This window comes from Boleophthalmus pectinirostris, unplaced genomic scaffold (assembly GCF_026225935.1).
Source record: "Boleophthalmus pectinirostris isolate CB_2022bp ecotype Guang Dong unplaced genomic scaffold, ASM2622593v1 HiC_scaffold_5, whole genome shotgun sequence".
In the NCBI taxonomy this organism is placed as follows: Eukaryota; Metazoa; Chordata; class Actinopteri; order Gobiiformes; family Gobiidae; genus Boleophthalmus; species Boleophthalmus pectinirostris.
The window spans coordinates 33,140,735-33,152,637 of NW_026571404.1; the positions used below are offsets into that span (position 1 = coordinate 33,140,735).

An 11,903-nucleotide genomic window follows, 5' to 3' on the forward strand; every position below is an offset into this window, starting at 1 on the left:
AATATCAAACGTGGCAATAATTAGAAAGGTAATATATTTTTGTTTTATTTTGTTCAAAATCTGCTTTTAATTGCTTATTGTTTTTTTTTAATTTGTCATCTAAAATCCAAAGTGATCGAGTCTTTGCATGGTCTTGTATGTGCCATTGAAGCCCGCACAGTTCCACCCGGCTGTGCTGTGAAATTAGAGGTCATACATTTTCAACAAAAAGAGAAAACAGCACAGGTAAGAAGGTTTATACGGGCTCCTGATCGCGTCGCGGTTTGCTCAAATCATATTTTAACCTAATCGCCCTATTTGATTATTAATCTGAGCTGTCATGATGCACAGTAACTTAAAGATGTCGTGTTAGCTTGTGATTAAATTTTGCTAAATGTTGCTCAATCAATCCCGTGTGTACAGCGTTAAATCTGCAATGCCCAGACTTAAATGCATGTACAAATTAAGTGTAGTTTTTGTTTTTTTATTTTTTAATCCATTAATAACGGTGCTATATCGCTGTAGTAGCCGGCACAGCAGTAAACCGGTTAGCCTGGGTAGACAAGTGCTGCTGACAGCCGTAGTAGGGTATGTCGTGACTACCCTTCCTCCTGAGCGTGCCCGGGTGCATTTGAGTCCATTAATCTCCAGTGTTTATGGGCATCGCCTTATCCTCAGGTGAACGAGTTTTCCAGGAATGCAACAGAGCGAAAATCAGACTATTTTTAAGCACAAGGGTCAAATTGCTTGAGTTTTGAATGTCTGGGTTGGGAGGTGTCTCTAAGCAAAGTAATTTATTGCTGTAACTATGTCAGTCACTCTATCACTATAATGAAAACATTCTACAAATGGTTCATTGATAGTTTATTTGGGCTTCTGTTTTGGGGAAATCAAATGCAAAATGATACCAGAACTCATAAAGGACCTAGACACTCATCAAATATGAATACCATATTTGCTCAAATGAGTGCCTTACAACAGGTCTTAAAATGGCTTACAGTGTCACACTTGACTCTGAATGTGAAAAAAACAGTTTCTCTTTGTTTTTCAGTGCGTACACAAACAAAAAACTGTGACTTTGAAGTGACTATTCACAATGAGAAAATTCAAACAGTCAGTGAAGTTAAATACCTTGGCCTCACTCTAGACAAAAATTTCAAATTTATCAGTCACACAAAATACTTAGTAAAGAAGATTAAAAATAGTATACTAGTAAATATGTAAAGATCTAATACTCCACACTTCTAAACTATTCATGAACACAATGATTTTCTCTCATCTATCTTATTGTATCACATTGAAACCACTCTGTTCATTTTATAAACTAACCCTATAAGGTCCTTGACAAAAAGCCCAGACACTGGCAACATTACCTTTCTAACTTTGAAAATTTTACCAATTTTAATAATCTTAAATTCTTTTTTAAGTGTCTTAACTGCGATACACCACTGTATTCAGAATTTGCTAGGACCATAAAATGTACACACAGAGCTAACACAAGAGGTACTACTAGTGGTAATTGCGTTGTTCCTGTGTGCAGGACGACTCTTGGTCAGTCCTCTTTCTCTTTTAAAGGGGTTAGACTGTGGAACTATTTACCAGCTGATTTAAAACTGGAAACCAATAACAACAAATCTAAAAGTAAATTTAAATTATTGTATGTTTTCAATCAAAAATGCATCCATTGAAAATGTAGCGTATATATTTTATCAGTATGTAACTTATGTGTCTTGTATTATCTGTTTTTATGCATGTAGTTTATATTTTTATATGGACAGGTGTTGAAAACACCTTGTGCTAAACACTTAATGCAATGCATTTGGTTTGTCTAATGCGATTGTGATGTCCTTAATAAACATAAATTTAAAAAGTCACATTCACAGAACAGAAATTATTTTTTCCTGAATAGCTTTAGAATGATCTTCTGCTGTATACGCCCATGGACCACTACAGTCCCTGACAAAAGTCTTGTCGCTTATCCATTTTGTAGAAACAAAGCTTATAACCTGACTTTAAATTAATCGATTGGTTTTAGAAATGTCTCATATGAAAGCTAAAACCCTCCCAAATTATGCTCAATATACTAAAATAAATTTGCTTCACTGAAGAAAGATTGATCGTTTAATGAACACAGAAAGATCAGATTTTGGCAAGACAAAAGTCTTGTCGCCTTGTCATATGATGCACCCAATCCTAGATTACAGCCTCACCTGTCAACGATCAATTAGTGGGTGTGTATAAAAAGAACCCCAGCACACCAGACCTTCACATCAACTCCAACTTGACTTCTGACAACATGCCTAAGATCCACCCTGAGACCAAAGCGTTAATTATCAAGAGGCTGAAGACCAGATCCACTGCTGAGGTGAATGACACCTTCAATGTGTCTCAGCATCAAGTACAAAGAATAAGAAAAAGATCTGAAATGACTGGAGATGTTTTTGACAAGCCCAGGTCCGGCAGACCCCGCAAGACAACTGCTCAGGAGGACTGTTTGTTGATTCGAAAATCCAAGGCCAGCCCCTTTTCCACTGCAGCAGACTCCACCAGGCCTGGTCACCTCAAGTCCCTGTGTCAACCAGAACAGTTTGTAGAATTCTGTCTTGAACTGGCCTCCATGGTCGAATCAGTGCACAGAAACCAGCACTAAACAAAAGGCAATTAAAAAACTGTGTGGCATTTGCCAAGGCCCACAGCCTGCTAAAAGGATGGACACTGGAAAAGTGGCAGAAGGTGGATTTCTCAGATTAATCCTCGGTCGAATTACATCACAGCCGCCACAAATATTGCAGGAGACCTACTGGAGCCTGCATGGATCCAAGATTCACCCAGAAAACAGTTAAGTTTGGTGGCGGAAAAATCCTGGTCTGGGGTTCCATCCAGTATGGGGGTGTGCGAGACATTTGCAGGGTGGAAGGCAAATATCAATAGCCTAAAATATCAAGAAGTATTAGCTACCTCTTACATTCCTAACCATAAAAGGGGTCAAATTTTGCAGCAGGATGGTGCTCCATCAAATACTTCTATCTCTACATCAAAGTTTCTCAAGGCGAAGAAGATCAAGGTGCTCCAGGACTGGCCAGCCCAGTCACCAGACATGAACATCATTGAGCATGTCTGGGGTAGAATGAAAGAGGAAGCATGGAAGGCAAAACCAAAGAATCTTGATGAACTCTGGGAGGCATGTAAGATGCTTTCTTTGCTATTCCTGATGATCAACAAACTGTATGAATCATTGTCGAACCGCGTGGATGCAGTCCTTCAAGCTCATGGAGTCATACAAGATATTAAATATGGATCTCACAGAACCACTACTTAATTCACTGACGTTATGCAACATATTTTTGTATTTGAAGTAAATTATTTGTTCAATTTTCTGTAGGCGACAAGACTTTTGTCTTGCCAAAATCTGACCTTTCTGTGTTCATTAAATGATCAATCTTTCTTCAGTGAAGCAAATTTATTTTAGAATATTGAGCATAATTTGGGAGGGTTTAAGCTTTCATATGAGACATTTCTAAAACCAATCGATTAATTTAAAGTCAGGTTATAAGCTTTTGTTTCTACCAAATGGATAAGCGACAAGAATTTTGTCAGGGACTGTATACCTGCATGACTGTGAGATAACACAGTTACAAGGCCTAATGTCTAAAGAAATAGTTTTTATTATCAGTGTGGTACTAGAATCAGCATTGTTTATTGAGCCTATTCTTTAGTATCAAAAGCAAATTTGAAATTTTAGTATCATGACATGAATAAAAAGGAACTAACCCTAACCCCTAATCTTAAAGACAAAATTGTATAAAAAGTATAAACAAATATAATCGTACAAATAACATAAGACATAACCCCAATAAAAAATAAAACTAGAATACTACCAGTAGCATTCACTTAAGTATTTGCTATTAAAAAAATTATATCAGTTTAATGCAGATGGGATGAACATGGGAACAAGTAAAAGTTCTGGTACAACAGAACTATACCTTCATATGTATGTTGGTTGCAGCTTGTGCATGCTCACCACATCATAAAAAACTCAGGCATCAGGTTACAGGTGGAACATTGCAACCTTGCTTTCCTTCACTCTTGTTACGTTTTGGCTTTTTCACTGACTGTGCTCCAACAGACTAAACAGAGCAGCCATTATGTCCTTTATCTCTCTCCCCCAGGCCTCACTGATAGGAGGTATGTGAGAATGGTCTGCAAAAGTCTTACTTTCTTTTTTTGTTTTGTTTTGCTTTTTATTTGCTTTATAGAATAGATAAATATGAGTTATTGCATTATTGGAGATGTGGAGTATGTTTGCAATGCAGTTTTTTTAAATGGCTTAATTAAATTGTTTGAAACTTGTTTCAGTGAGTGTTTCATGTTTTCTCAAGGAAGAGAAAATGTCCGGAGAACTTCCCCTCGACATCAACATAAAGGAGCCACGATGGGACCAGGGCACGTTCATGGGACGTGCTCAGCACTTCTTCATGGTAACAGATCCTCGCAACGTGCTGCTGTCTTCAGAGACTCTTGAGGAGGCCAGGGTCATCGTGGAGAGCTACAGGTGTGAGGAGAGGGGACTTATTTACAATGATGTTTGAGAGATAATTGTTCAAACTGTATCCTTTTGTTGTAATGGCTGTTTCAGAGCTGGGGTCGTGAGGCCAGGCCTGACAGAGGATGAGCTCTGGAGAGCCAAGTATGTGTACGACTCAGCGTTCCACCCGGACACAGGGGAAAAGATGTTTGTGATTGGTCGGATGTCTGCTCAGGTGCCCATGAACATGACCATCACAGGCTGCATGCTCACCTTTTACAGGTACTACAGCTTTATTATTTACTACTGCTCTAAATGACAGTGCTCAGGTTTACTCTAGAGGTATAAAGGGGCTGGGTACTGTATCCCAGTGTGCCACTGGAACTGCATCAAATGATTTAATCCCTGTGGAGTCAAAATCCTCTTATCGAGGAAAATGTGCAGAGTACTTCCTCTTGGCCTCAGTGAGCAATGAACATGAAGCATGATAAATATGATCATAAATTTAAAAAAAAACTTTATTTCTCTGGGTCAGACAGCTATACAGCATAATGTCTTAAAAGGAAGCTATGCAATGTGGAGTAATTTAATTACATTAAAAATGTAATAAATTATGTGACCACTGTGTGGTGCTAAAGTCTCAGAATAGTAAACACTTTAATGGTGGTGTGTGCTGTCACATTTGAAGATCAAGTAAATATAAACATATTTATTTTATTATTTACTGTTGCATCAGTTTGAATTTAGTTGTTTTTTTTTTTACTAAAGCTGCTTTTCACTACTATTCAACAAGTACAAGTTTGTGTGCTCAGACTGATGTGCTGTTTGTTTTCTGGTTTTCTTCTGTTTTTTCAGGACTACTCCTGCTGTTGTCTTTTGGCAGTGGGTCAATCAGTCCTTCAATGCTGTTGTCAACTACACCAACCGTAGCGGAGACGCCCCCATCACTGTCAAGTATGCAGTATGCCTAATGCTGTATTTACATTGTTGAAGGTGGCTCAAGCTTTGCACCACAGCATTTTTATACTTCTTTATTTTGCTAAATATGAGTGGAGTGGTAAAGTAGTAAAAGCTTGATTCTAATGTGAATTGTGTGTTGACAGTCAGCTGGGTGCTGCTTATGTGAGTGCCACGACTGGAGCTGTGGTGACAGCCCTGAGTCTGAAGGCCTTGGCCTCGGTAAACTCTTAAAGCTTAAACACGAACAGAACTCAAATATTATGGTTCTATTGCTAACACTTTTCTTTTGTCTCTGTAGCGTCTCCCTCCGATTGTCAGCCGCTTCGTTCCTTTTGCTGCTGTGGCTGCTGCGAACTGTATCAACATTCCCTTCATGAGACAGAGGTGAGATCTATAAAGTAAACCAGAGAATTAAATAATTATATTATTACAATGTTTGTTTTAATATACAGTTAATACAGTTAATACTTTTTTTGTTCCCAGGGAGCTGAAGTTTGGTATCCCTGTCACAGATGAGAATGGAAACAGGTTAGGGGAGTCTGCTAACGCCGCCCAGCAGGCCATCGCTCAGGTGGTGGTGTCACGGATCGGAATGGCCGTTCCAGCTATGGGTAAAGCTATACAACTATAATATTTATAGTTTAATTTACTACATAGAGTATACTATTTACAATGTGTGATTTGTGTCCACAGCCATCCCTCCAGTGATTATGAATGCACTGGAGAAGAGGGCTTTCATGAAGGTGAGAGCACTCTGTATGTTTAAGGTCTTTGTGTTGTGAGCTTTAAATTCCTCATGCTGGTCCTGAGCTCACGTTTACAGTTTAACACTCCTACAATAACCTCGGACTAAACTCTTGACATTTAGGCGACCACGTTTATTCTGTTCAGTCTATACACATAGCATTTGTCATAACAGATTCAACCTACTTAATATCTAAACTTGTAATAATGAAAAGCTGCACATAAAATACCATTGTAATACATAATGTATGCATTATTTTTATGATTAATCCCATACTATACATACATAACATTCCCTTTGTTTTCTGTAGCGCTTCCCAGTACTGAATGCTCCTGTACAAGTGGCACTTGTGGGTCTGTGGTAAGTATATCCAATTTTACCATTACATATTACTTTATGGACTTATTTGGTTCTTGACAAACACTTCTAACATGTTCTTTTATATTCCAGCCTCGTCTTTGCTACTCCTTTGTGCTGCGCCCTCTTCCCACAGAAAAGGTATGTCTAGTACACTCCTTTATATCTGTGTTACAGCACTAGATTCTATTGGTGTTTTAGATAATATAAAATTTGACGTTCACGTTTGGCATCGTAATAACAGATATATATTTTTTTATTATTAAAATTGTTGTGCAACATTTTATTTAAACACACTCCCACTCTCTCTTTGAACCATCTTAAGAAAATCTGAGCCTTTGTCATGTCTCTCTGTGATTATTTTGTAGATAAAATTAGTTGTCCATAAATGTCTATAAATAGTCTTTTGAACAACTCTTTGACATGAACGATCCAAAAGATTCGGATCCCATAAAAGAGCCGTGAAGTGCTTTGGTTGTCTTGAAAAGCGCTATATAAATGGAAGATATCATTATTATTTGAAAACAACCAAATCACCAAATTTCTCTTGTCATTTTAGTTCTATGAGTGTGAGTGGACTGGAGAAGGAGCTACAGGAGAGGATACGAGAGACCAGCCCCGAAACCACCAGAGTCTACTTCAACAAGGGCCTGTAGAAAACAAACACACACAATTTTCTGTCTGTTCCAAGCACAAAAGAAGGTCACGTCCCATTTTCTGTATGCGTTTTTGTTACTAACTGACTATATGAAGCAGCTGCAATGGTGAAGACTGGATAATGATGACCAACTAAAATCCAATGGAAGAAGATGTATTATAGTTAACATTGCAGGATTATGATTTTGATGTTGTGAGTGTTTTGTGTCTTCCATACCAAATACTAGTAAATTTCCCATCTACACCTTTCATTTCAAGTAAACTGAAGGCTTGTGGCGTATATATATATATATATACTGGCCACATTATTAGATACGGTCAGTTTAAGTTATTTTAATTGGACAACAAATATTAAAGGGCCTATATATTATGCTTATAATGTTGGTTCCTCATTGTGTTGTCTCATCAAAAACATACATGGGGATGTGTTTTGATTCATTCACACATGTTTAGCACACAAACCCTGCACATTTAGACTTAAATTCTTCTCTCAAACTGTCAAACACTCAAAACACTCTGTTCCTCCTTGTGATGTTATGTGGTAATACACAAAGTGCTCTATTCCACTTCACAGTAATCATTTGGATAATTTCAGAACTGGAATTGCCAACCCCTACTGAACAAAAGATAAAAGATAGCTGTTAACTTGAAAAGTACCGCTTCATGACATCACAAGGTGGAACAGAGCATTTTGAGCTCTAGGGATGTAGACAGACTAATAATAAAGGATTACTCAAAGAGATGTGAATGAAACGAAATATAACTCCAGGTATGTTTTTGATGACAACATTATAACATGGTTAAAAGCTCCATTTTGCATAATATAGGACCTTTGAAATGTGGTATTGGTTTGAAATTGCGTATCTAATAATGTTAGCAGTTTGTGTTTTTGAATGTAAATGTTTGCCTTGCGCACTCTCCATGTTTGTATAACTTTTTTGTTGCTTTACTCATAGAAACTTCTAACTGAACTGAACTGAATTTAATGATTTTTCCTCATAACTTGTGAATCGGCTTCTTTAAAGTGTACTTATACTGCGTTACATGTTCAAACCGACAAGAAGGTGCTAGATAAAATGTAAGTATAGATGTTTAAAAGCACTCCAAGGTCACTAAGCACACACGGATGCAGACCTTTGTTGTGGTCACTTTATAAGAGTATATTACATTATTGTAGGTGGATTGTTGTAGTGATATTGTGAAGGTTAGGTGTTAGTCTTATTGATGGGTTTGGCAATTTGATGTTTTATTTTTTATGGAAAAATATATATTACGTCAACATACAAAAGAGCTTGTTAGTGAAATACAGCTGTAGTTCTGTTTTGTGTATCACCAGCTTGTTTTATTAGCACACGTTTAAGCCATAGCTGTCCTTTGCACCCATAGACTGTATATAAAAATGGACATAGTTAACATAGCAGGTTAGCTATGTGTTCCAAATAGGAAGTGAGCATGGGCACGCTTCTGGCTCCATCGACTCTGGTTCTAATTCACTTTGTGTTGAAAAAAAGCGTCACCCTCTCTCTGTAACTGCTGCTGTGAGCCTCGTCATTTTGGTCTTAAAATGTCCATATTAACCCACTCTGATCCTGGCATTTTTTATATTGCCAATATTTAACTTAGCTCCAAATTTGCCCCTATAACTGCGAGCCTCGGTGAGCTTCATTTGACTGAAGTCGAACACTATGGGTGATGTCTCGCTCCCTTAGTCCACTTCTTTATACAGTCTGTGTTTGCGCCTCATGACTTAGAGGTCAGTAGATAATACTGAATTGCAATCTAGAAAAAGTTCACCTATAAAAGATCTGATAACAAATAACATAGTATATTTATACAAATATGTGATATATTAAGATGTATTGTAGGTTAGATATTAACATAAAGGTGTGTGTTGGTTATGGCCCTAAACTTAAAGCTGCTTTAATTCTTTGCAATAGTTAATTAATTAATTGTGGCCAGGAAGGACTTGGAGTTCTGGTCATGGGTGAGTGTAGCTGGGTGTTTCGGAGTGTGGATATTGTGTATTTATTATGATTTAACCTACACGACCAGCCAGACTTTTGGGCACACTTTTTCAGTTATTCTTATTCTTTATTCCATATTTCTTATTTATTTACATTGTAGATTCTCACTGAAGGCATCAAAATTGAATGTACTGAACACAAATTAACAAAAATAAATAAATCTAAAACAAGTTTGGAGTTAAGGAAAAAAACAACACAAAAGGGTTGAAGATTAGGGTATAGAATAAAAATAGTTAGAGTTTTTTGGGGTTTTTTTTTTTTTTTACTTTTTTGCTTGCTACATAATTCAGTATCATATTTCATATACAATGTAGAAAGTGGTAAACATAAAGAAAACATACACTGAAAAAGGTCTTGTGTCCAAACCTTTGACTGATAGTATATACTTGTACTATTCAAAGTATCTCACATCATATATATGGTATATGCACACTTAAAGATGTACTTTAAGAGCACATTCAGTGAAACAGGGTCCTGTAGTTCTGCAGTTATCCACAAAACAAATGTTGCATAGTGGATTTTATACAAATAAGAAAAGCAAATAAGGAAGATTTGAATGAGGGTTATAGTGCATTGAGTATGACACGATGACTGTCAGTTTAAAGAACTCCTATTGTACTCCTAAGTGTAGCCTAATTAATGTATGTTATGACGTATATTTGTTTTATGAAGATATTAAAATTTGTATTCATTCTTTTCATTTGGAGACATGGCAGTTGCATTTTCTGTTGCGTGTAAAGGTGCAGTGTGTAACTTTTGGTCAAGGGTCCGTCGCCAGTTTCCCTTCACAGAGAGAATTAGTTGATTGGAATGTTTCACTGTATGGGATTACAGTTATTTATCTCTATAAAAACAGCAGGTGACACTGCAGGGCCAAGTTACATGTCAAATCTTTAGAGAGGCAAGCCCATGCAAGTTTGGAAGTCCCCCCCACATAATATTGAGTAAATTCAAGATGGTTACGTTGAATGCCATACTAGGACATTCCAGACAAAGCGACAACATCTCCATAGAGACAAGCAGAAAAGTTACACAGTGCACCTTTAAACATTGAGCACTGGTAAATATGTATATTATAAATTCTTACCAAACACAACAATACCAAACCATTATTATTATTGCTTATTGCTACTGAAGTACTTATAATCAACTTGGCTTTATATGTTAGCTTTGTTTTATGTGTATGAAACTGCACTATATTTAAAAAAAATATTCATTTTTTAATTTGCTTTACCCTTTAACTTGTTTTATGAAACTGTTACCAGGAGGAACCCCTCTGCACACACCAAACACGTTGATTTTAGCATAAATGTTTGCAGGTAAAGTGAATAGACGACATGGAACCAAAGATGGGATGAGAACAACGTTTGGTAAAAATTTTATTTATATGCAACTAATGTCACCAAATTTCAGCTAGTCATTTATTTTAAAGGTCTCATATTACTCTATTTTCTGATCTATATTATAATGTTGTTTCCTCAACACAAACATACCAGAGTTTGTGTGTTAAACGTGTGAATGAAGCAAAACACAACTCCAGGTACATTTTTGATGAGGTAACAACATTATAACATGACTTAAAGTTCACAAGTGTCTGCGTACACTGGTGTGTGAATGGGTGAATGGTTCCTTGTTGTAAAGCGCTTTGAGTGCCTTGAAGGTGGAAAAGCGCTATAGAAAAATGTGACCGTTTACCATTTACAAGTCAATTTTGTGTAATATACGACCTTAAATTTTAATATTTTTGTCAGATTTTTGGCCGATTATGCAGCATTGCCATTGTTCCTGTTACTGGGTTTGCCTATTAAGTGTCACTATGTATGTGTTAAGACAATCTGTGTTCTGGTGATTCAAAAGAATGTGATGTTTCACTTTGATGATTTCAGAACCCCCATGTAGTTTAGTGAGTCAGTATTTGTGCAGTGTAACCTCCTTTTTGTATTGTGTTGGGCTATTTCCATGTAAAGTAAAGTGTATTTTCTCTGAGCAGTTGAATAAAATATGGAAAGAAAAGAAAAAAAAAACTGTCTAGGTTATTGTTTTGCTTAAATTGTTTCCCACTATGGCATTAAATGTATTTATCTCCATGGAGACAAGCAGATGAAGCCAACAGGTCAAGTTACAGGTTAAATCTGTTGAGAGGTAGTCTTGCAAACTGTAAAAATGTGTTTTTAATCATATACGTATGATTGAAAAAAGCAAGGTATACATGTTTAATGCAAAACAGTTGTATAGTTCATAGTTTAAAAGAGTTGATTTTGTAATTTACACATTAAGGTGGTCAAAACTGAAGTATTGAAAATCAGATACTAATCGATGCTAAAACTAGTATGGAAACTAGATACTCATTTGAGCAGGTATCAATAATAAAAAGTCTCATTCACAGGACAGAAATGAACCTTTCCTGAATAGCTTTAGAATGATCTTGACCTGTATAAGAGCACAAAGACTAGTATACACCCATGGACCACTATGGAACCTACCTGGACGACTGAGGGATTACACAGATAAAGAAGTACCATTTCTTAATGTTGAAAATCACATTCTATTGTCTACATAAACTGTATTTTTTCATTATTACTGTGGTATTGAAATTGGTAAAGAGTATAGTCTGTTCCTTAGTATCAAAATCGAGTTTGACATTTCTAGTTACAAT

The 11,903-nt window shown here is 36.6% G+C and overlaps 1 protein-coding gene across 1 annotated transcript; it reads left to right on the top strand.

Annotated features, from left to right (window-relative positions):
- Positions 1-101: 101 nt before the first annotated feature.
- sfxn3 (sideroflexin 3) lies at positions 102-11,262 on the top strand. The gene is made up of 11 exons (XM_020929352.2): positions 102-225; positions 4,359-4,531; positions 4,616-4,786; positions 5,360-5,458; positions 5,608-5,683; positions 5,763-5,848; positions 5,948-6,075; positions 6,158-6,207; positions 6,520-6,569; positions 6,660-6,707; positions 7,126-11,262. The coding sequence occupies exons 2-11, from the start codon at positions 4,368-4,370 to the stop codon at positions 7,220-7,222; spliced, it is 969 nt and encodes a 322-aa protein (XP_020785011.1). The 5' UTR covers positions 102-225; positions 4,359-4,367; the 3' UTR covers positions 7,223-11,262.
- Positions 11,263-11,903: the final 641 nt, after the last annotated feature.

Coding starts and splice junctions, on each gene's coding strand:
- sfxn3 (XM_020929352.2), top strand. CDS start 4,368: ATGTCCGGAGAACTTCCCCTCGACATCAACATAAAGGAGCCACGATGG. Junction 5,459..5,607: donor GACGCCCCCATCACTGTCAA/GTATGCAGTATG, acceptor GTGTGTTGACAG/TCAGCTGGGTGCTGCTTATG. Junction 6,708..7,125: donor GCCCTCTTCCCACAGAAAAG/GTATGTCTAGTA, acceptor TTGTCATTTTAG/TTCTATGAGTGTGAGTGGAC.